Source organism: Athene cunicularia (genome assembly GCF_003259725.1).
Source record: "Athene cunicularia isolate RWA chromosome 4 unlocalized genomic scaffold, athCun1 chr4_part1, whole genome shotgun sequence".
Taxonomy (NCBI): Eukaryota; Metazoa; Chordata; class Aves; order Strigiformes; family Strigidae; genus Athene; species Athene cunicularia.
This window is the reverse complement of record NW_020799098.1, coordinates 9454504-9479075: the sequence shown is the minus strand read 5'-3', so window position 1 is coordinate 9479075 and position 24572 is coordinate 9454504. Positions and strand designations below refer to the sequence as shown.

Genomic DNA, 24572 nt, shown 5'->3' with positions numbered 1-24572 from the left:
AAACAACATTGCTATTTATATGAAAAAGATGAGCCAAAAAGACGTCCTAAGTTTCAAAGACTTAGCCCATCAAGTCTCCACCTGAAGTTAAGCTTTAATCTCTAGCTTCTACCCGAAGTGGCTCAGGATTGATCTCTGCCCAAATGACTTCCATGCCCATGCTCAGCGGCTGTGACGCTGTTGCTGGGCTGACCACCAGATGTCCCCAAATTCAAAATAATCACCAGAAAGCTTCAGAAATCTTTACAGCCCTTTGGAACTTTACAAAGCATGATACACCAGAGGCCATGAATACTCTCACTGCTTATTTACATATTCTTGTAAAAATTGAAGTTCTGAACTAGGGAATACTTGGCTACTGGCACAAAGCACCTTTATTGTCATAGAAAAATTGTTCACTTTTAGGATACACTCCCTAGTGATTGACAGTCCCCTTGTTGAAACTTTTATTTTCAAAAGCACTCTATTTTTTTCCCCTAGAAGAGCAATCCCCCTACAAATGTCACCTGTAACACTTTTTCTTGGAAGTTTAGCTACAAGAGGCTTTTCCTAAACTATTATCAATATTTTGACTTGGATATTACCGAACTTGCAAACTGCATTTTTGGGGCATACCAAATACTGCTTTTACACTCCTCCAATACGCTATTTTAAAGCTAAGGATCTTGCCGTAGGTTGTAGATGCAAGAGGCTGATTTGTGGTGAAGGAAAAAGGAGAGTCAGGTTTAGTAAGGAGTACAGGAGACAGACTAGGTTCCATGCATTCTAGCTGGGCCTTTCCTCCCTACAAACACCAGAAATGTAACTTCATCCAATTCTGCATAAAGTCGACTAGACCAGTATGTAGGAGCAAGATGGCTTGGAAGAGTGTAAGTGATTGCAGATTTGTTTAGAACCCTTCTACCTGTTTCTGGAGGGATGAGGTCATTACCTAGCACATCCTTATCTGTACCTCCTACCTTGAATTCTGAAGAGTCAGAGATTTAAACCTATGAGGTTATAAGCCTCCTGTTCTTGTACTAACCTACAGACTCAAACCTACCAGGTTACCCTACTGTTTCTGAGCAGAAGGGCTATGAGGTGCTGGGGAATGGGACGGTCCTCTTTCCCCAAGCAAGCTCCTGAAGTACATGTTTTGAGACCTGGCTTTCTTGCTCAAACATTCCTGTTCCTCGGAAATGCTCTTCTCATTATGATTGTAGTTGCATTTTGTGTCCATAGATAAAATAAATGCTTCAGTTCTCGGCCCTTCACTCAGGAAACTTTACCCATTTTCCAGTTACTTAAATTTCCACCCCCTGCCACACTGTCTGATGACCAGAATGCCAAATGTCTGATAGCGTTGCTTACCTGAAGATTTGCTTCTCAGGGTGGCTGAAAACTAATTATAACTTCACAGTTAGAAGAATCAAGCACTATTTAACATAAGTACAAACAAAAGCATTAATACACACACCCATGAAGTTAAAGACAACTGCACAAAATTAGATGAACTGGCATTGAAAGTTTATCCACATACAAAATACATATTTATATAAAAAAAGGAAATTAACACAAAAATTTACATATTTTCAAATCTTGTAATACACAGGTAAAGACAGTGTTGTTTTATATGTATTGGATTATGTAAGTATTTTTAAAGTTTAAAAATCTTAAGAGTATACGGTTGCAAAAAAAAAATTAATGTCTGAATAGGGCCCCAAAGATACCATACTGTAAGTATGACTGTCATGACATAATGAAGTCAATTATTCCCAGACAGAGAAAAATTTAATCTGTAAACAGTATGTGTAAATACTGCAAGAAACTAGAACTTACTCTGATATACATATATCTATATGCTACAAATAGTCTTTAAATGCTTTGTTGATTGAGCCTTCTTCACAGAGTGGATCATATCAGGGTAGTGAACCACAGGGATACTTAAAATAAAAGGAATTGGAAACTTCAAATATCCAGTATTCAACAATTTGAAATTTAAGTACTGCATATTCTTTACACACGTAAAACCCATTACAGCAGGAACAGAGATCAAAAGACTGATGTTGCATTTGTCTGTTTTTCTTGTGAAAGACAGAGGCAGAGTCTCTTGCCTCAATTCCTATATATGGTCCTCATATTACATGTCTTTATTAAGGAAAATCCCTTAAGGATTAAATCCTGGTTTACTGTTTTCATAAACAGAAGATTCTTATTAACAGTTTTGTTCATGTTTTTATAGATATGACCATTAACTGTAACAAGATTAAAACTGACATGTATAAACTTTGAAAGGGTAACAGAAAGAATTAAGTTTATGGATACAGATTCAGATTGATAGAAACTAGATACCTTCTGTTTCAGGAGTGGCAGGATTTTTTTTTTAAATTATCATTACAAGTCTTGTAAACATTATTAGAGTATAAGACCATTGTAACAGTAGTTTTGAATCAACTAAGTTACTTCACAGGTCATTAAAATAAATTTCTCCTCTTTATTAAAATTTAGGAATAGGGTAATTTTGGCATAAATATCAAGCCTGTGGTTTTAGGATACCTGTCCCCAAAATATTAGGAAACAAATATTACAAGCACCCTGGTAATGCCTATCACTGATAATGCTGACAGTATGTTAAAAACAGATTTTATTTTGCATACAACTGCAAACTGAGTAGCAATTTCAATAATGGAAAAATTCCTGGTAATCTACAAAAAGTAGACTAGGGCAGTGTGTTTTCCCCTAGAACAGAACATAATGGGCTGACAACCTGATCCTAAAAGACTGACCACAAAGATTTATGGAATAATAGTAGCACCACACTCACAGTTTCAGGGTTTTGGTTTTTTGTGTTTTGTTTTAAAGAGCCTTTGATTATGGCAACGTGAGAGAAAACAGCTAATCAGAATTAGGGACATTCAAAAGACTCCCTGCCTTTCCCCTTGATCTTAAGAAATCCTTTCTCTTTTATCACACCCATTAAAAATACTAGTGGCACCTACCCTTCCAGTTCAGAACTAAGGAATGGGGCTCCTATGAAAGCCAAATCAATATTATTCCAAACTGATCTGAAGTGCATGTCATCAAGTAATGTGTGGGATGCCACAACCATATCAGTTGCATAGTACCACGGTACTGATCACTGCAGACACTGTAATCAAAAGATACATTTATGTATGAGGTGGCTTAGAAAAAAAGCCACATTTCCTGATCATCTTTACCTATAGTAAACCAAATTATTTGCATAGAAGTCTTCATTATTTACACATCAACTATACAAGTAATACAAAAATTCTCAGTTGAGCACCAGTGCTGACTTCAGGAGTAATACCTTCAAGTCAGAGTATTAGTATTCCTTGTTACAAGTGACTTCTGATACACTTTCACAAGTTTCCCTTTTCTGTATTGGTTGTATTCAGACCACTTCTTTGTTCACGTCCATTTTCCATATTCCAAGGAGAATAGTAATAGCAGCAGTTTCATAAAAGGTATAGGTATCATGGGCAGCTTTCACAGCATAATCAGTTCAGATCTTTTTAAAAAAGACCATAAAATCCACTGATCTGGATTGTAAGGTTTTACCAAGAGTTCATTAAAGGGAGTTTATATACAATTCATCTGAGAACAAATGGTTGAAACGAACTCAGTTTCTGTGTGCAAACAGTAGGATGTCCACCAGTGGCAGGAGTCCACGTTTAATTCAAGGGCAGTAGGGAACCCATTTGTCCTAAGCATCCATGAATTATGCCCGTCGTGTCACCTTGGTTTAGAGTAACCATAAGGGCACCGAAGAACCAGGCTGTCATGGCTAGGCAAGACATGAGTGCTGTAGTATTCAACCAAACTTCCCATGTTCAAAAACATGATGTCTGAATCCAAGTAAAACTTGCAATCCTGTTGCAGAACAAAAACATATGTAATCATTGACACTAATTTTCCAACTCAATGTTTAAAAAAAACCCCAAAACATCATCGTCATCAGAACTAAGATGTTCTTTCAAAAAAGTTAATGCTTTGCAAACTAGTCACACAAGTAAGTCCAAATTAAACTCAGGAATTTAGTATTTCTTCATTTAGGATTTGACTGGAGCTGAAATTTAGATATGAACATTTACAGCTTGTTTGTCTTTTGTATGATACAGCAACTAGAAAGCCCAGATCTGAGTACTCAGACTCTCATCCTAGACCAGATATTTGTAAATCTACCTGTTACTTTTAGGATTGGGAAGAAGTTTAGGCTTTTAAACTTGTTAGTTCCGATATATACCTATACACATGCACACTTTATACACAGATAATATATACACCTGAACCTCATGTATACACGCACATATATACACAAGCACACATAGTGCAGCTACTAACCTTTTCAAAGATTCTGTAGTTTCTAACTTTTTCTGCAGATTCATCCCATACAACCAATACCTTGAAGAAGAAAAATGCAACATATTCAGTCTGTGCTAATGAGCTCTTGTAAGTCAATGTATTATTAAGGAATTAGTTACAATCCAGCCTAAAAAAAAATAAATCACTGAAGTTAGGATAGTGATTGTCTCAGATTTTCTGGCTTTAAGGAAAGAGCTCATCTAAGTTGTTAAGTACTTAATATGATAAAGATATAGTATCTCTAAATCAGAAAGGTTTTTGGAGAGTAGATTCAGCAACTTCAAGTTACCTTTCCAGGCTTAGTAGATGAGTTCCTAATACAGTACAATCCATTTTGTGGTTGTCCCCGTGGGCTACTAGCTTTAAAGGTCCTAAAAATAATAGAGCAATTACACATATTAGCATTTTCTGACTCAGTTAAGTAAAATGCCTAGATTCTTAAAATTCTTATTACAAATCTCTATTTCAGTTGTAATAATTCATAGTACATCATCGCTGAAAGCATTTCACTGTTCTAGCATCTGAACCAGCAATGTAACACAGAAGATTTGGCTTTCTGTCCCATCGAGCACCCTGGCAGAAAAACCTTCTCCAGATCGAGCAATTTTGCTCGGTGAGCAGTATGCTTTTCAGTTGATACATGAGCACTGAACTAATTCCTCTAAAAAGTGATTTCCACGTTAAAGGAATATAAATACCTTTATTGTGTTTTTAAACATAAATTATACCTATCAAAATGATCTGTGGGCTACTGTTCAGTGCAGGTTTTTGTAAGACTTCTAAGCAACAATTTTAAAGTCACATTCTACCTTTCAACTTCGAAGGATTCAGAGGTATTAAGAAATATTGAAGCAGGCAGCCCAACCTGTAAAAAACACAAAGAAAATAAATCACCGCGTAAGTCAATGACAGCTCAAAATGCTAGCAACTGGTTATGCAAATAAGCTACAGCCATCAGTGTCTGAAATTTTTAACGGTGATTTGATATTTACTTTATGCTTCCTCCTCCTTTACATCCAATATTAAAATCCAGTATTTATCAAGGCATCCCTTAAAGCTCAAAAAAACAAAAAAAACCCCAAACAAACAAACAAAAAAAATCACACAGCACTCTGTTTACAGAAAGTTATTTTTTTGCTAATATAAGATAATGCATTTTAAATGTTCCCAAAAGCATACATAAGCAAGTAAAAAAAATACTCTTTGAGAATGGATCATCTGCTTGATCTTACTTTTTCATAGTCGTCATCAGAATCACTAGCAGGTTGATTTGGCTTGGAGAGTAGTGCTGGTTTTTCAAATGAGAAGCTTCTAAAACTCTGTCCGTCCGGTGGTGATCTCCTGGCAGAAGCAGAACAAAAACTGAAAGACATCTCAGGAAAACAGAACAAATATACCCACAACACTGAAGGGATAATAAAACTAGAACTGAAGTACAAGTTTCAGTTTAGCCCCCAAATCAGAAATTAATTTAAGTTGGAAGGGACCTCTAGAGATCACTTAGTCCAAGTTCCTACACCAAGCAGGCCCAACTAGCTCAGGAGCCATGTCCAGACAAGTTTTGATCATGTCCAAGGATGGAGATGTCACAACAACCTGTTTTGGTGTTTCACTATCCACATGGTGAAAAGTTTTTCCTAATATCTAGCTGTAATTTCCCAGGTTGTGACTTCTGCCTGTTGCCTCTTATCCTTCCACTGCAGACCTCTGAGGTCTTGCTCTGTCTTCTCCATATCAACCATTAAGTAGTTGTAGACAGCAGCCATCTCCCATTAGCCTTCCTAAAGGTTGAATAAATCCAGTTCTCTCAGCCTCTTCTCATGTACCATGTGTTACAGCCCAGACATCTTGGTGGCCTTCCAATGGACTCACTCCAGTATATCAGAGTCTTCCTTGTACCATCTTTAAAGAGTTTATTACTTGTTCTTCAGAGCTGCTAAACGATCCAACGGACAAAAATATTTTCATCTGACTCATCACCATAGCTAGTTCCACATCCCTTACCAAAGCTGATCTTAATATGAAATGGAACACATATCCTATCCTGGCCTCAAGTTGCACCAGGGAAGGTTTAGACTGGATATTAGGAAGCATTTCTTTCCAGAAGGGGTTGTTGGGTGTTGGAATGGGCTGCCCAGGGAGGTGGTGGAGTCCCCATCCCTGGAGGGGTTTAAGAGTTGGGTCGACTTAGCGCCGAGGGATACGGTGTAGTTGGGAACTGTCAGTGTTGGGTTAATGGTTGGACTGGTTGATCTTCAAGGTCTTTTCCAACCTAGATGATTCTGTGATTCGTGATATCTCCACAAAAGCCTAAAATTATTTTTGCAGTTCACTGAGGTTCTGACATAAAGGCTTCTCACTGCGATCAAAGGCTGTTAAGTCTTTAAGACACACCTGAAAACAAATGAACTACCAAAATTTTGGTGTAATTTTTTTTTTTAAATTTTGGTTTATCTACTGTTTCTTTCTGAACTATTTCAGAAGCTAAATTCATTGCAAAATTTTTAAATAACAGAGGAAAAAAAGCACAACATAGGGAAGGAGAGATGGTGCAGGGAAGAAACGGATGTCGACATGAATCTGAGATATATGTCTATCAACTAGTTAACTAATACACAATGGAAAAATTTAGTAGCGCATTGTATTTTCATACTTACTGTAACTGGGGACATGAGGATTTCTCTGGTCTAGGCTTGATTCCAGGGGGCTGGTGGCTTGGCACAGGTGGCTTTGGGAGCACTGGTGGCACAAACAGTCCAGGTTTACCATGTTCTCTTGGCACTTTGGGCTCTACTGGTTTTTCAGTGAGCTGTGACAGCTTGGGTTTATTGCTTGGTAGTGGAGGAGGAGTTCGCGGTGAAAGGTTTAAGTTTTTTAGCTTCTCACATCCTTCTGGAGTAGTGAGAACTTGAGCTAGAGGCAGAGGCTCTGGAAGCAATGAGCAAGATTCTTTGACACATGTAGGCTTTTTGAAAGGAGGTAGAGGGGGTACAGGGGGCAGATGTTCACTTAGTCTCCGGCTTGGGGATTGAATCTTTAGATTAGGTTCAGCTCGATACTGTAACTGGGGTTCTCTCGTGTTTAAGACATCCTCTAGTTTGATATCAGGTAGGCTTCTTTTAGGAGGCGGTGGTGGTGCTGGCAGAGTAGATTTGCCAGTAAAGGAATTTGCCCTTGATTCTGAGTAGGAAGCTTTTCTGGCATGAGGAACTGGTGGAGGCGGGTAGGCTGGGGGTAGGACCATATCTACTAAAAGAAAACATCCAAAAACCATGATGCACTTAGGAGAAATACAGTATGTCATGAAATAAGACTTTTCAAATTAATTTGCTATGTGATTTAAGATATTTCATTGGCATCTGGTCTGATAATACCCAAAATGCTGGATAAGCATTTAACTTTCAGCACAATTCTGAATATTATGTGCAGCAAACTCCTACAATTTTTATTCAGGCATGGCTAACAATGACTTAGCTAAGAGTTTTCCCTTTGTTAAAAATAGAGAGACCACAATTAAAACCATTACCCCTCCTCCAGACTGATGACCAAATACAGGTCCTTCCAGGGCAGGAGGCCTGCAAGAAAACATGCCCTTAAAGGCATGTAACCCTTTCTGTAAATTGTTACTGCTGTTACTAGGAACTTTTGTCCCTAAATACCTCTCAAGCTTAGATGTCTGTGCATTACTTCAATTATTTTACCATCTGCAATGCTTCAGATATGACTAAGCCAAAATAATCTGGCATTCTGCATGAATATTGCCTTCACTGAAGGCCTTTCATGAAGGGAATGAAAGAAATCACATACCATCTCTCACTATGTCAGAAGTATCTGGCTGCAAGTAAGACTCATCCTCTTCCTCCTGGTCATAATCTGCAGATAAAAATCAATGTGTCAGACTCCAATAAGTACTCCTGGAACCAAGAAAGAGTACTGAATACTTATTGCTTTTTAATAAATATTTTCCAGTTTTGTTTTTCTTTTTTTAAAAAAGAGGTAAAAGAGAAATTTGGTCCACCTGTCTGCTGTTTACAATAGGTGTTTCCTTAAATTTTTATGTCTATTAAGAAAGCCATCACTTAGAACAGAGGGAGACAAACTATATGGCACATTAATTTTTTTTTCATCTTTAAAGTTTAAATTTACTTTCTGGTGACACTTTCTAGTGTTATAGCCTTCCTGAGAAAAATTCAAATCAGTTGCAGAGACATAATTATATGAATGCACTGGCAAAACCAGTTAGGAAAATAAAAATATCCCCCAAATGTAACCCTAACACAGAAACATTTATGATTTTGCAATATGGAAACCTAAGCAAGCCTAGTGATCTACTAAACAATTAATTCTTTTGCCTTGCTCTGGCAACAAAAAAAACGCACAACAAATGGCTTAAATGGTTTCAGTGTTGCCTTTAACTGTAAATCAAGACATGAAAAACATGCTACTTCTAGGCAGTAATTTCTCATCATGGACTATGATAGGAGCCTCAAGGACAATATGCAGTATTTCCTCAGAGAAATGCATCTAAAAAAAAAAAAAAAAAAAAAAAAAAAAGGACTATCTGACAAAAAAAATCTGTTAGCTCTTCTAAATTTCCTAATTTAAACTCCTGCTACGCCTCTTAACATAATCCATACTGCATACAACCCTTCCTTCCCATAAACACAAAAGTACTATACTACAATCCTACATGAAATGCCGATGAGTCTGTTTTCCTTCGCCTTGCAGCAATTGAACCGGATTTCCTAAAAAGACTCACTGATGGATTTTTGTTCTAGTCAGGAAAAATAGTCAGGAATTTCCTTTCAGGAAATGAGAGTACTTGCTCCAGTCAAGCCTGCCCTTACAAATCTGAAAAGGCAGATGGGAAAAGGCCTGGTAAAGGAACTCTGTTGAACCTAGAAGGGAGGCTTCTCATGTTGGGTTTTACCAACACATTCCTTGACTAGGAAGTCAGTTGCTGAAATATGCTGTGAGCTCCTATCTGACAGGCTTTCTGTAATGTCCTCACTTCTAATTAAAAACAATCACACTCAGCCCAAACTGTTTACTGTGAAGCAACTACAAACAGGTACCAAACTTTGAATAAAAAAGGCTATGCTAAGAACGAGATTTTCAGAGCCTTAAGTTACTCAGTTTTAATGTTATCCTATGCAGTTCACATAAGCCCATCCTATACCTAATGTAAGATCTTCCTGAACTGGAGGGATGATCAGTTCTGTTTCATACTCAACAGACTCCAACACAGATGCAACAACATCCAAATGTGGGTGACTGCTTCTTTTGCCTGACAAGGGAATTAATTTCATAGTCTAGATAAGAGGTAACTAACGCCACAATGTTTTACTGCATTGTCTCTGGGTGTTTTCAGAACATACTTTTAGGTGACTAATATCCTATAATTATATTCAATTATTGTCAATAATATTCAATTATCATAATAAAGACCACTTCATATTTCTGCACTATGACTGACCTATGGACATACACAAAAGTTTTAGCTTTTTGCTAGACAAACTCTCCAACATGCAGTCTTTTAAATAGTATTATTATTAGGGTGTCAGACACCTCCTTGAAAGATCTGACTTTCTTTGTTACCATTTATTTTTACTAATGGTTTCTGGCATAGAATATCTACCTCTGATTTAAAATCATGACAACGACACACCCTGTAAAAAAAGAATGTGTAGTGGCAAATTGGATCAGTTTGCTTAAGCTATGGGAATAATTCCTGCAGAATCCAGAAGAAATGAATAAGCAAATAAATATATGTTATTTATCAGTGTCTAAATTTGTCACCTTCATTATCTGCTGAATGATGAGAATACTTGATATCAATGGGACGTTCTACTGAGCCATAGAAACTGTCTGCATCAGAACCTGAGTCACTGCAAAAGAAAAGACAGAGTACTTTCTTCATCACTGTGCTTATGGGTCTTGGGACAGTAATGTCTGTTAGTGGGACTGCAGCACTGGAAAGGAATGCTGGAAAAGCAGAAGCAATCTATTCCTATTTCTCAATGAACAGCCAGATATGCTGATGCTGTCTTAAGCTTTTACTTGTTTTACACAAAGCTGATATTTAAAGTTCTCTCAGTAGAAATATTTTTTTTTGTTTTGGTATTCTTTAAACTATGTATTAGGAAGAACTTTTATTCTTGGGCCTTACTGTACCTGCTTCTATATAACAGTAAATTACCTGTAGGTACAAAGAGCCTAAAACACCACTGTCAAGAGCCAGTGCAAAACGGATAAACAGCAAGTAAAGATTAAGGGTTTATACCTGAATTCTGTTATTGTTTCCTTCTTCTCATGATAGTGATCAATTTCCCTCCTCAAGGATAGCATCCAATTCTAAATAACAATAAAAATACAACATTCAACATATCCATCTTTAAATCATTAAAAATGAATACTATCTGCCCTCTGTAAGAACTGAGTAAATGTGCAAGGAACGTACATTGAAATAGAATTTATCCATCACTTTGTGCTGAGAAAGTTATCAGTCAAATGTTTTGACTATCTAAAATGCCGTAAGAATGTATTAAATATTAAACTTTCAGTTTTCAGATTTAAAGCTGTTATTTCTAAAGCCAGGTAGTTGCTCACAGTATGTTTATGGGTGATAGATATCACTGAACTGTTTTCATACTTTATCAAAGGTTTAACAGACAAATATTTGTTCCTTGGCTGAAAATAAAGGAATGTGGAGAAAAGCATGCCAACTAGTGTGTCACTTACAGCCATTCCCCAAATTACAACCTGAACTAACATTATCTTAATAGTTAAAACTTCAGCCATGAATTTCAGAGGAGCTGAAAGAACTAGGTATACAAATTTCAGTGACAGCTGTATGTCCAGTTCATTTAGATTTTAGGGAAGTTCAAGATTTGCTTTCTGCTTCAAGGAAAATTATACTGCAAAAGAAGAAGAAAGCTACCTTTCTTTCATCTTCAGAAGAAGCTGAAAAAAACCATGTCCTGTGCTTCTTGCTAATGTGAACTAACTTGAAAGGAAACACGTTGCTTGATGTTGTCTCCTCAGCTGCCCGCATAACCCTGAGAAACAGAACCACCAATACGTAAAAACCTTACTCTATAAAGTTAATTCTGCTGTGGAAGTCATAAAGCTCTGATAGAAAGCAGTTTTACCTTATGAAAAATAAGCCCCAAGCCCAGGAAAATGCCAAAAAAATCCCCATATGTGCATTTACAAATGCACAAGTACAAATGTACTTCTCCATTAAAGTGGTGGAAAGGACAATGCAAGAGTGCTGACAGGAGGAGGAGCACTAGTTAAACCACCACATTACCAATGGATGTTTTGACCTGATCAAGTTTTAATGAATTAAATTAATTCACAAACTTCACACAGTGGTAAAGCACAGAGGGGAAAAAAAATAAAAATCAAAACACGGGTTTCCACGAAAAGAGAACTAATATTAACAGTTAATTTATTTTTTCCACTTTCCCCTTATAAACACTTTCTTGCATTTTTAAAAATTATTTTAAAACAAGCATAACAACCTCTTTCAAACTGCATTAGGTAAGTTTTTCTTTTTCCTTTTTTCTCCCCAGAGGAGTCTCAAATGAGGAAATTCCTAACACACACAAAAATTTGGTTGTAAATGCTCACTATAAGGCTTTGGAACAAATAAGCAAACTGTGGGTAATCTAAAAGTAATGTTTCTAAGATTTATTCAGCATAATCTCATTAAGGTTTTTGCAATCATTACTGGGGCTTTCTTTCTTGTTCCTAAACTTTAACTCACGAATTTTCTCATATAATACATATGTCCTTAATATTTAGCAAAGCTGGTTTGTAAACATAGAAAAAAAAGATTGTCAGAGACATTTGACCTTTGGTTAGGTACCTAATCAAGATAACATTGTTTTGAAAAAAAACATTTCTAATCACTACCCTGAAGCTGCCATTAAGAATAATGTCAACTGCAACATTATTTCAGAATTGGAGACTGCGTGTTTTTTAGAACTCGAATCCTACTTTTAAGATGGAGGTTGTAGTTTTCTGCAGCTGCCCAGCCCAAAACAAAGCCGCAGAAGGAACTGTAAGTTATTTCACTAAAGCAAATAGGGATGTTAATGTGGGAAATACCCACGGTACAGCTGGGAGGGATACTAGCAACAGGCATCGCTATACATTTTGAGTCACTAGTGAACTCAGCACCTTCATTTCCTGTCCACTCTTAACACATAAAGGCTATTGAATGAAAACTGCAAAATAAGAGTCCAGGGAAGCCTCAGTGTGACTTGTTTTCACACAAGCTTATATAACTACCCCATCTAACAAATTCTTTCATTTCACATTCTTTTTCAATAACGCCTACCTCTGTGCATAACACTAACCAAGACCCGGTCCCAACTGCTAGAATGCAGATACATAAAAAGCAATGACACTGTAGGTAGCATTTACAAATACCCTGTTATTTTTCACACTAATGTGATTACTGAAGCTAGTGTCACGTCCAAGTTACAGTATAGGTTACTTAAACAAATTAACCTTGAATTTTTAGTTAGCTACAATGTTTACAACAGCATTCCCATAAAACATGCTCTCACATTCCAATAAAATATATTCCCTTATTCCAAAAGTCTGAGAACATTATGCAGTACAAGAATAACATATAGGTTTGCAAATATACAGTAATATTGCAGTGGTTAGGACCAATGTGATATTCCTCTACATTCTCTCTCTCCTAAATCCTTTCTTAGCATCAATTACAACAGCAATTTCCTAAAGTTAGACTTGGTTAGTAGGCCTTGTACACATGCTGTACTCAGATTCTGACAGCACTCCTTAACTTGAAAGCCATGCGTTTTTGTCTTCAACTTAAAAAGCAAATATCAAGATTTATAATGTGTAGCAAAAGGAGTCAGACATTTTGTACATGTATTCTCTCATTACTCCTGTGGTTGATTCAGTTTTGACACTAGTGTTACTGAGTCAGTTAACTCCATAAATATTCCTTTCCAATTCCTTTCTAGTTTCGTGATGATCATTGAAATCACTAGAGAACAAATATAATTCATCTGAAAGAATCCACATCTACCTGCATGTGCAAAGTCTCCACTAAATTGGTAAAAAGAGTAAGCCCATTGCAATTTTAACAGCTTTACTGGTTAAATTACCAAAGATTAAGGCTATAAACTTGCAAAGCACAGGAAACATCATATATACAATTTGAAAGGAATACATCTCTCAGAATCTGAGATCAGCACTTAACCCAAACAACTGATGTAGTTGCATATAACTTTGTTGGAAATTAAAACTATAGCCCCCTGCATTAAATAAAAGGAGCCTGTGTGTTAAGTAAGTTCTTTGGCACTCACCTGTTGTAACCATTCAAAGAAAATGCACCCTGTGGAGATGCAGATGTGCTGCTCTTAAAATAGTAAATACATCCCTCATGGATAATCACAAATCTCAATGGCCCTGAAAAGATAAAGAAAAAAGTGAGCAAAATACAAATCCAAAGGCAGTATATTAACTAGAACCTCTTAACTTGGGTAAAATTATTGTTTAAGATTTTAGTACTCAATTATTAAAAAAGAGCACAAACTAGTTAAGTGTCAGCTTGTTGGTGATCAGCCACATGGTAGAACTTTCCATTCACAGTTTCAGAACCAAGGGCAGTATTTGCTTCCCTCACTTGAGAGACAGCTGACCTGATAACTTCAAAAGAAGCCCAAGAGACCACCACCTGTGCTCCTTTACTAGAGGAATAAGCTAATATAAGAATGTAACCTAAAATGAAACAGGAAGGTAGCCACAGGCTACAAAATACATATTTATGTCCATCCCAAAACCATGCTGGTACCTCCCTCTCTTCTTTCATCTCAAGTACATAAAGCTGCCAAGAAAATGATGTTTTCTTTTTTTAAAGGGGCCAACACTTCTTTTATCAGAGGCAGTAATTTTTGTCCTTAACTATGTTAGTTTAGTTATAAACAGGGATAGCAAATAAACTCAAAATCTTAAGTTTTTCTCCATGTAAATAATTCTGATTCCAGAAGCAATTACTGGTTTTAAGTACAGCCTGGTGTTGGCAGTGAAAAAATTTCCATTTCACAACAGCAGTAGGAGATGTGGATATCTTTCCAGTACAGAATAACTGGAAAAAAGCTGAGTACTAATCTCTTAAAAAAGACTATTTGAAATTGATACATATCCCGGGAATCTGTTTCTGTGTTTAAAATCTTATTTGTGAAGGACCTGACAAGAGATTTAACCAAGAAAGTCAATTGCAACATTTATCATCCAAGATTTACAGTTCCAAAACAATTAAAAGGAAATTCTTTCATACCTATATTCCAGTACAACTGTAATCCAGTAGAGACAAAGTAAGTGGAAGAACAACTTCCTTAGTCTCCTAACATGAAATGTGTTAATGGCCCCAAAGGCAAGCATTTAAAACATTTAATTTAGTTTATAATTCATTCAACTTACACTTCAAGATCTGCAGCTGGGTGCCTCCTTTTTTGTGAAGATACCCTGACTTGGTCACTCCTCCAGGCATTGTCAAAAGGTTTTGTGCTCCAATTGCCTTCATTGGGACTGGCCAGACTTGGTCCTGCGAGGCCATCATTCTGCAATTTAGAATAATTAAAAACAGTTTAAAACTTAGATTTTACTTTAAGAAATGAGGACCAAGAAATGAAGCTTGTTTCCTTAAACAAGTTTTCCAAACAACTAACATGGTTCAGCAGTCAAGTATGTAGCACAGACGGGTGTTCATAGATTCCAGGAAGTTTGTAATGTATAAAAAAACATGGTGCAAAAAGTCCCGATTTATTTTTATCAGCTCTCAGAAGTGATTGACAGTTGTCGAAACATTTACTAAGCACCCTTCCATTGTTATTTAAGTATTTGTATTTTAAAAATGCCCCAGATAACACTGAGACTTAATCAGCAAGTGGTTGGAAAGAAAATCAGCTGCTTCTCCGAAGTTCTATGCCACACATGTATATTCAACGTAATTTTCTGTGTAATGAGGGAATCAGAGGGAATCAACAGTGATATTTTAGTAACTGCATTATCCGATACTACTTACTCCTTATATTTACATGTTTTCTTCAGAATGAAAGCATCAGCATATATCTCATACTGGATGTCATATGTGACAGCAGCCTGTGCAAATGACGTTCATCTCAGATTACTGCAGGCTTCCATTTAGTTAATATATATAATATATATATTTTATATTGAAATAAAATTTAATAATTTATTAATGCCATGCTCCACCAAGCACCTTTGCAGTTATCACTCTTTCTCCTGTCATCTTAAACAGGTTACCAAAAAAAAATTACTTTCTTTAGTAGTTCTTTCTTTCTCCAACTGGTAACAGAACCAGACTAAAAATCCTACTGTGTAATACAGAAATCATGCGTGCACTGAATGGTTAAGTTTGACCTAGACATAAAAGGCTCTGTTATCCTTAGGTGTAGGGCTAGATACCTTTGCTGCTAAGAGGCAAACTAATAAAGTTCCAGTTAATTAGTTTCTGCTAAAGGAATGATGGTTTAGAACTGAAAAGTTTTCAGCAGAGGACTGAAATCTAACGGATCCTCCTTCCTGCTTCTCCTTTCCCAAAAGGGACAGTAATGGAAGTCAACAGTGTAGCTCAGTACAGGAATCCAGGCGCCTACTGCACAACACACCTTCCAAGCACTAGTCTCTCCAGCCTAAGATGGCAACTTGAAGTACCCATGCTGAAAAGGATAAGCAAGTGATGCAGTTTTGTTGAGGGATTAATTGCAATAGTAGAGTATATATCCATTCTGTATGTGTTAGGAAAAAGAGATGCAAGTCAATTGATCTTTCAGTGGATCAGCTTAGGATTTAGATCTAACTGCTTGCCCTTTGCTGGTGATGCTTGTGTGGGGAGGAATGGAAATTACCAGCAATTTCTACCACAAGAGTTTAAACTCAATTAAATCCTCTAGGCAGCCTAGAAAACTTAATCACAAAAATTAGGTTTTAGTCCCCGGTGTTACAGAACAGGCACAAGCAGAGAAGATAGGATCCCAGGCCCTAGAAAGGTTCTCACAGCAGAGACTCTAAGGCATCATGGTTTCCCCATTTTCTTCCAGGACCTTCCTGCTCACCAAAAGGTAAGTTACTTTCGTTGTATTCAGCTATATCCTTCCTTCTGCTATTTCCTCCCTGTTCATATTATATGATTGCAATCTTTCCAAGCTGAGTTGCTCCTTCCTCCTCCCCCACAATGAAATTTCTAGCAACAGCAATGTGTTAACAGGTCCAAGAGGGAGCTACACAGATATTTTAAGCTTTTAAGAATTATAAAAAAAAAAAAAAGTAACAAATGTTAAACACAACACCTCCCCAAAAAAAGTCCTTCAAATTATTTCTCCACATCTTGCAGAAAAGTCAAAGCAAGGGAAATAGAGAGCGTTAACCAGCTGGCTGCTGACACCAAACCACACTGCAGTATTGCTAAGACTGATTTCCTTGAAATGAGAAATGCAAAGGCAAGTCCGGGGTTTGGGTTTTTTTTTGGTTTTTGTTTTTTGGTGGTTTTTTTTTTTTTTAAGAACAGGCACGTTGACATTCAAACATTAGAAATTAATGTATGATTAAGTTATTGCAGTCCGTTTCTAGTTACATTCAGAAAGAAGACTAAGTAAAAATGGAACCTTTTTATCCAGACAAATACACTCCGATGTCAGTTTTCTTGAACTAGCTCTAATATTAGTCTCAATACCATCCAACAGTTTCAAGTTCATCATGAGTCTTCAAATCCTGTGTGTTTTTACTACAAAGAACATAACAAGAAAGCACTTCAGCACCTAGCCTTTGGTGTAAACCTGTTTCAGTACTTGGGTTGATAATGTGTCAGAAGAGGCAGAGTTAAATGTCTCAAAGATTATCCAAAATAACCAATAAACTGAAATTTCTAGGAAGCCAATGACAAACACTGCACATAAAGCTATCCCACCCTAGGTAAATACAGAAAACAAATATTTGACTAGGTCATGTTGGCCTTCTCTATGGGAACAAACTAGTTATACTACTCACTAAAACATGCCTGGATAGAGCATTTTTTCCTCCACCTGTAAAGCCAGAATATCAGGCAGACAGAAAAAAAAAAAAAAAAATGGAAGCAGAGGAGCAAGCAGGGGAAAAAAGATAAATTCAGTTCTACAGTGTGATGACTACAGGATTTAACTGAAGGGAAAGGACAGCAGAGTATCAGGTTCTGCTTCCTCTATTCACAGTAATTTCTTACTTTTGGCTACTCACTATAAAACAGTCCTGAGAATAGAGACCGAATGTCAGAACTTCCCCATCCCTGCTAAGTGAATAAAAGATGTGGCTGAACTCCATGCAACCAAGCACACATTATGAGAGCTAGAGCTCACACCTAACAATAATGGGGCTTTTCAATAGATTTAGAGGCTGCTGTGCCTATTTTCTGGATCTCATTGTGGCTTATAGCACTCCCCATCACATCTGTAGGCTCCTCAAGCACGTTCATTTGCAGACACACTGCAAACACATAGGGAGGACTTTGGTATTCTGAATTGAAATGTTTGAGTTAGGCTTCTAAAATCCATTTAAGTACTTCGAATTTTGTCACAAGCAGATTTTTCTTCTTTTCTTGACAGTACAAAAAACACTGGAAGGACACTAGATGCCGTTTTGCAACAAGCTGCTGGGAGAAAGCTGTCAAAACAATGTAACTGCAGGATCTTTATTGTAAGGGTGTGAGGAAGGAAAAATTGATGCTCTTAAAAGATTTTTCTGGTCTTAGCATCTACAACAATGTTGCCTTTAGCTCACTGAAATGGTTCCTTCCACTCTTGATATTCCTCTTATAATTTTTTAATATGGTTTTTTAGGATTTTTAAAATTTTTTATAAATTTGATTTAATATACATGAAGAACAGATCGATATTGCATTACCAGGTATACACAATGGCCAGCACTGAAGTCACTGTAGAGCCTGTTAGCTCTGTGACTATTATGAACAGAAAGATACATCCAAGTTGTTTCCTATGCAGTTACAATCTTGCACTACAAGCCAACGACCCCACTACACATTCTCACCCTGGGGTACATAAGCAGTCTCTTCTATGGAGCTGACAATGAAGTTAACAGAAGGGGCCCAGCAAGTGCAATCAGAGCCAAATTGTGCTCTTTCTGACTCTGGTCCTCTGTTACAAACAGAAGGTAACATTTACTCACCCACTGTTTTCTGCAAGCTCCTAGTAATGGCTACACACTTTATTCTTCTTTCCACTCACCAAGGGACTAGATGCATATTTTTAAATTAGGTTTTCCATCAAGCCCCAAAAGCCCTTATAAGTGGCTATTGAATCAACTTTCTCCCCCACTGAAACAACCATGAATTGAACCTCCTGAACCAGAGAGGATGGCAGTAGACAGTGAAAGGCTCTGCATCACTTTGTTTCTCAGATGATCCCCAATGACAATTCTATGGCTGTGAGGGAGATGATAGGCCATACAGTTGCAGTAGGAGAAATGGTAGAAACAGCAGTTTATAGGATCTGCTTCTTCATTTAACAGTGCTTTTGGAAAGACAGAACAGTACAGTTAGCACTCTTGAGCACAATGCAGAGCTTATACAATCGCTACTGTAATTGCTTCATATGTACAAACTGGTCTTCCAGACTAAAAAACAAATCAATTTGCAGTGAATTGTTCATGTATCAATCAAGTCAGGCTGAGTCTATCACACGAGTGTACTTCTCTCAAACACTATCACTATGAGATGTTTTTTAAAGTACCATGAAAATCACAACAGCGTGAAAAAATGTGAAATTATATACTTCATTGTGTAACCTAAATAACGCCAGTCTGATGCAGAAGTTTATTCTGAATCATAATAATACTGTTACCAAGCTCAAACTCTAAATGGAGAGTAGACCTCTGTTACTGTGTAGTATGCAAACGTATACATCTGTGAAGTAATTTTAACCTATCCCCTCAGTCAGCATATATGGAATAGCTAGATTTGGAGGCTAGGGCATAACTTTACAAACTAAAAGTCCCTCCATGAGTAAAAATAAAATTCTGGTACATTAAAAATCTGGATTACATTATAGAAGAAAACTTACCCCTTTTGGCCTTAAGAGCTATTGGTGTTCAGCCCAATTAAAGCAAGAACAAGCTGATTCAACTAAGGATTGCATCCTGGAAGAGCCATGAGTCCTCAGTTCTTGCTTAACCTCAGCAAAACATATGGCAGATGTGATCATCTCCACATCTTTCAGTATATAGGCATAAAACCACATTACCCTCCTCTCAAAAAGCTGCCAAAAGTTGTATTAGAAGTTCTCACTTGTTATAATATTTATGGTCTGTCCTGGAGCCCAGTTTGGTCATGCTGAAAACAAATGAAAAACAGCCTCCAAAGCCACAGTACAAAAATTAAACCTGATCTGAATTTGTAACAAGTATCTCTATGCCAATTATGCCTGAGAACTTTTTAAACTCTCTAATATCTCAACCTCTAGTCTTTAAATTCTGTTTTGAAAGTAAAACCTAGCAAAGCAAGATGCTACTTTCCTTCTGAATATAACATATATAACATTACATATATAACATATAGCTTACAGAAATGAATGCATTCCTCATATAACGCAGAGGGAGACTGAAGTTTCAGTCTCTGCAAAAGGCTTAACCAAAACCGAGTCAGCAATACATACAGCAAAACTGTAAAATAAAAGCTTCCCCAATGTGCTCTCAGCAATTCTGAACAAAAACTAGTTCTCCAATTCAACCATCTGAACATTTACCATCTGTTCTTAAAACTCCTTTCTGCAAATTTTTCAGGTCTTTTTTCCATTTATTAAACATTCTCCAATTCTGAAATAGTCTTCCATATCTCTCCTACTTTTTTTGGTTACACATTCCATTTGTTAATACTTCTAACAGTCTCTTTCACAATAGTTTCTCAGAAGGATTAAGACCACAGTACAAACACACTGTGAAGTCAAATAACTCTTACAGGACAAAGGGAATAGAGAACTGACTATGATACACTGTTGTAAGTTTACTCAGATCAACTTGCTTTGCTTTTCTGGCAAACATTTGCAGCCACCACGCACCTCATCTCTTGCCCTTTCAATTCTTTACCCTTGAATTTTGTGCACAAGTTAAAAGTATTTTATCCCAGATACTATATCCTGCTCTTAGTTTTAGCCCACTCTCTACCTAAAAGAGAAAAGTACAGAAATACAAGCCACAGATACACACTAACCTGGTGACCGTGCCTGATCGACACATAGTTCTTCTGCTGACAGTTTCACCAAATGATTGTTTCCTTTGTGATGACAAAGCCATTAATAACTTATGACCCCTCTCAGGCATGACAGGAACATCTCTGCACTTCTCCCCGTTCTGTGTACTACAAGGTTGAATGTGACTGCAATAGCTGCTGTACACAACACACAAAAGGCAAAGAAACCCTGCCCCAACTGCTTGTGCATCTGCACTGCACTGTGGCCAAAAGGGACGCCTAGGCAATGACTTGTTTCCTTTGTTACTTCCTGTTTCCCCCAGTGTTAGTGGGCAGCACTGTCTTTGTCAGATTTCCCAACTTCCCAGGGAGGTTATAAATCAAACTCTGCATACCTCAAACCTCTGTCAGACAGCGAGCCAGAAAGCAGACGGGGTTTTCCAGTGCTCACTTACTTCCTACTCACCTTTCAATCAACTACTTTCCCATGGGAGAAAATGAAAGTAATTCTTTTTTTCTTACAGTCTACTCAGGCTCTCACACCAGCAGAGGCACCGCTCAGAAATGCTGCCTGTGTTTCTGAAGAGCTGTGCTTCAGGTACTTGCACTGCACCACAGAACTATGGTAAGTATTTCATCTGTTTTATTCTCCATGGCTGTCCTTCCCTCTTCAACCCAAGGAATTAAAAAGAGCCATTTCAAAAGATTATGCAGCACATATGTGCTTCAGAGCAAGTAACGCCTGTATGTTTGACTCTACACAAACCACAACAGACAATAAAATCTGAATCCAAGAGGCTCACAACGCAAGGGCAACAATTCTACAGGTCAAGTATCACCAACTGATGATGATGAATAAATGCCATTGTTTTACACTGCTTTCATCTGGAGCTCTTAAAATAATTCAAGCGTTTCATTGACTTGGTTTGGAATTAAACAACACCCAGGGCTAGAAAATTCAAATAAGACAAAAAAAAACTAGCAAGTTTCAGAATGATGGACAAAACCTACATACATAAATATGTCAAGTAAAGTTTACTTCATGGATTTGGGGGGGAAATGGACATGAATCTGTACTCCAAATTAGGAAGAAGTAGTTTCTATATGACGCCTTTTCTTTTCTGTAAACTACCCAACAGCCAAAGCACAGAAGAAAACAACATTTCAGACACTGGCCATGACTATATCGGCTAGAAAAGCAATTCTCAGTCTTCACCTTAGGGCACCCATTTGCACTCCTTCCATAGCCAGGCTATATAGGAAGGGGAAGCAAACCATAAATACCACACACCTGTTAGCTAAAAGGATGGGCATATAAACACAAAATCCTGATGCTCTTTAAGAATCAAACCCCAGTTGTCTCAGTGGCTTAATTAACAGGTTTTTCACACAGAAAAGATGTAAAGATGACCATACATCTCACCAGTTTGTGAATTAAATTCACTTGCTTTATCTACTGCAACATCAGTTGCCAATTCAAACTTTAGGCATTAGCATGCAATGCTTTAAAGCAATCTTTTCTCCCCCAGTTCTCTGCTACCTAAGCATACTCTTCTAAACTTGCATTACCACCTTTGTAACTTTATCTCTACCTCAGTAAAAAAAAGCTATGATCAAAATGACAGCACTTGAGTGTATGTAACACTGGAAAAAAAAAAAAAACAAAACCCAACCAGTTCCCCTTTCCCTTTTCTGTCTGACACACCTAAGTCTTGGTTTTCCCCTCCAAACTACACAACCATGCTCTTTGGCCTCAACAGTCTCATTTTAATTATGTCTTATTTATCCAACCCATGTTCCTGAAGTACTGCTTTTCCACTCTAACCGTTCTGATGCCATCCTCTCCCTTTCTTCATTTAAGCACTCAGAAATACAGGATTTTTCATTTCAAGTTCCAAGATCCCCTTTTGATTTTTTTCTGGTGATTTCCAACACTATCAAGATGTAGATAGAGTTAGAACAGGAGCCATTTCACATGTGCACACACACACACAAGTTGGTGTTGTGCTAAGGACCAACAACAAATACTAGATGTTTCACAGTTTTGGAAAAATGAAAATTCAGCTTACCTTTCTAGACCAAACATTAATCAAATAGCAATGAAGAGTCTGAAGAGACATGAAATCTTTATGGATTTGATTAACACATCTGTTAATGAAGTGAAAGAGTATTAAATATCTCCTCCTTCACAACGCAAAATTCTGTCTTGCAAGGAACTCTGGTATATGATTTTCAGACCACTAACCTTCGCTTATCCCACAAAATCAGTGGCGAGAAGCAGCCTTGCACCAAGCTAGCCTAGGGAGAATTTCACTCAAAAGGAGTTACTTTGTCTCCTTAACATAATGAGATTTCACTCAGCCTTAAAAGTAAGAACTGAAACATCAAGAACCCAGCATTTGGATTTCATTCCAGCAGGGTCACTGTCTGAGGAAGCCTGTCAACCATCGCTGCCATTATTAGGAACGGCTCTTCCTCCCAGTCAAAAGCAATCCTACTTATCTTTAGTTAATGGAAAGCCAGAGCAATAAAATATATGTCTAGCACTATGCTGTCTTTGTCAGTGTAAATTCACTAGTCTAGCAGAAGGGTTAAGTTGTCTCTGCAGCAAGAGAGCTTCCTCTTGATGACCATTTTACAGGAAACTGCAAGAATGGACTGTAAATAAAAGCAGTACAAGAGCAAAGCAACAGGCAAGGCAGAAAAATTAACAAAGCAATAAAAATAAATTTTAATAGCATGAAAACCACTTTCCTTCAGCTGCAGCAAGGAGTCAGCTCAGTAGTCAAGTTCCACCCAGAATATGTAAGAGCTCATACCTTACATATTTCCATAAAAGCCTACAGTATAGTAAGGCATTAGACAGCCACGTTCTGTTAAGTTTTACTGACTTTAATAAGCTTGAGTCAGATGTAGATTATTATGAGTTTTATTATTTTTATTAATTCTACCAAACTAGTTAGTCCCAAGTTTCTAGATCATGGTGGAAACAAGTCCACTATATTGAGAGATGATGTATTTGTCACCTGTATACTCCACTACTGAAGACTGTAAAAGCACAAGTGTAAATTACTTGGCTGAATCCTTCATAGCTAAGGCAGTCCTGTGAGAATATGAGTAACCATGTATCAGAATTACTTCTGCTGGGTGACCTGTAGAATTATAATTTTAAGAAACCAAAACAAACCACCAAAAAAGTCAGCAGAGTGGAGAAATGAGGACAGAACTTCCAAAAACCCTCTTTCGATGCCAAAATAATTGCTATTTTTTAAACTTCAACTATCATTCCCTCATTCAGCTTACTTAGGAAGAACTGAAGAAGCATTAATAATATTTTTAATTATTTCTATATATTTAAAAAGGTAGCTGAAGCCTTGATAATATATTCAATCTAAAACTGAGAAGCACTTCAGGTCACAAAGTTTCTGAGTTTCTATTTATATACCACTGCTTTTAAACTCCAAGTATCTATGGACATATTGTTGGCTTGGAACTTCAAAAAAGCCAGCCAGCACCAGTCTGCCATAAGTCATACTTCAGAGAAAGCGCTTATCAATTTTTAAAAAAAGTTGTAACTTTTCTTGGTTGTTTCACTAAGCAGCTTGGCATAAATCCTAGAAGATGATATACTGACCTTGATTTTAAGATATGGTTAATGTCATATATTGCTCAAACGTCTGTAGACCAAAGTACAGCTACAAAGTATTTGCAGTATACGCACAGCTTGTAAAAAACAAATCAGACTGTGCAGCTGGAAGAGAAGAACCTTCTGCAAACTCTCAATGTAAGAACATTATCATTTAACAGATTCTCTTACATCAGCTAGCCTTGAAAAATAATTTAAGACTTCATACTGATGTAAATAAGGATTGCATTAAAATCAGTGCAGCTATCCTCATATAATTTTTTAGTTTGGCAATTTCACTGTGAGTAGCTTTTCAAGTTAAGCTTAAGGGATTTCTACTGA

General features: G+C 37.1%; 1 protein-coding gene across 2 annotated transcripts; it reads right to left on the bottom strand.

Moving 5' to 3' along the window:
• Positions 1-1499: 1499 nt before the first annotated feature.
• On the bottom strand, positions 1500-20919 carry SH3BP2 (SH3 domain binding protein 2). 2 transcript variants are annotated; one of them, XM_026847260.1, is made up of 13 exons: positions 20627-20919; positions 14830-14969; positions 13713-13815; positions 11303-11420; positions 10646-10716; positions 10162-10250; positions 8170-8235; positions 7020-7611; positions 5595-5703; positions 5172-5227; positions 4652-4733; positions 4342-4401; positions 1500-3870 (listed from the first exon to the last, which is right to left on the bottom strand). In XM_026847260.1, exons 1-13 carry the CDS (start codon positions 20734-20736, stop codon positions 3733-3735), a joined length of 1734 nt encoding a protein of 577 aa, XP_026703061.1. In that variant the 5' UTR covers positions 20737-20919; the 3' UTR covers positions 1500-3732. The 2 variants fall into 2 exon arrangements, with proteins under 2 accessions (XP_026703061.1, XP_026703062.1); XM_026847261.1 differs by having other exon boundaries at positions 7020-7608; positions 20627-20916.
• Positions 20920-24572: the final 3653 nt, after the last annotated feature.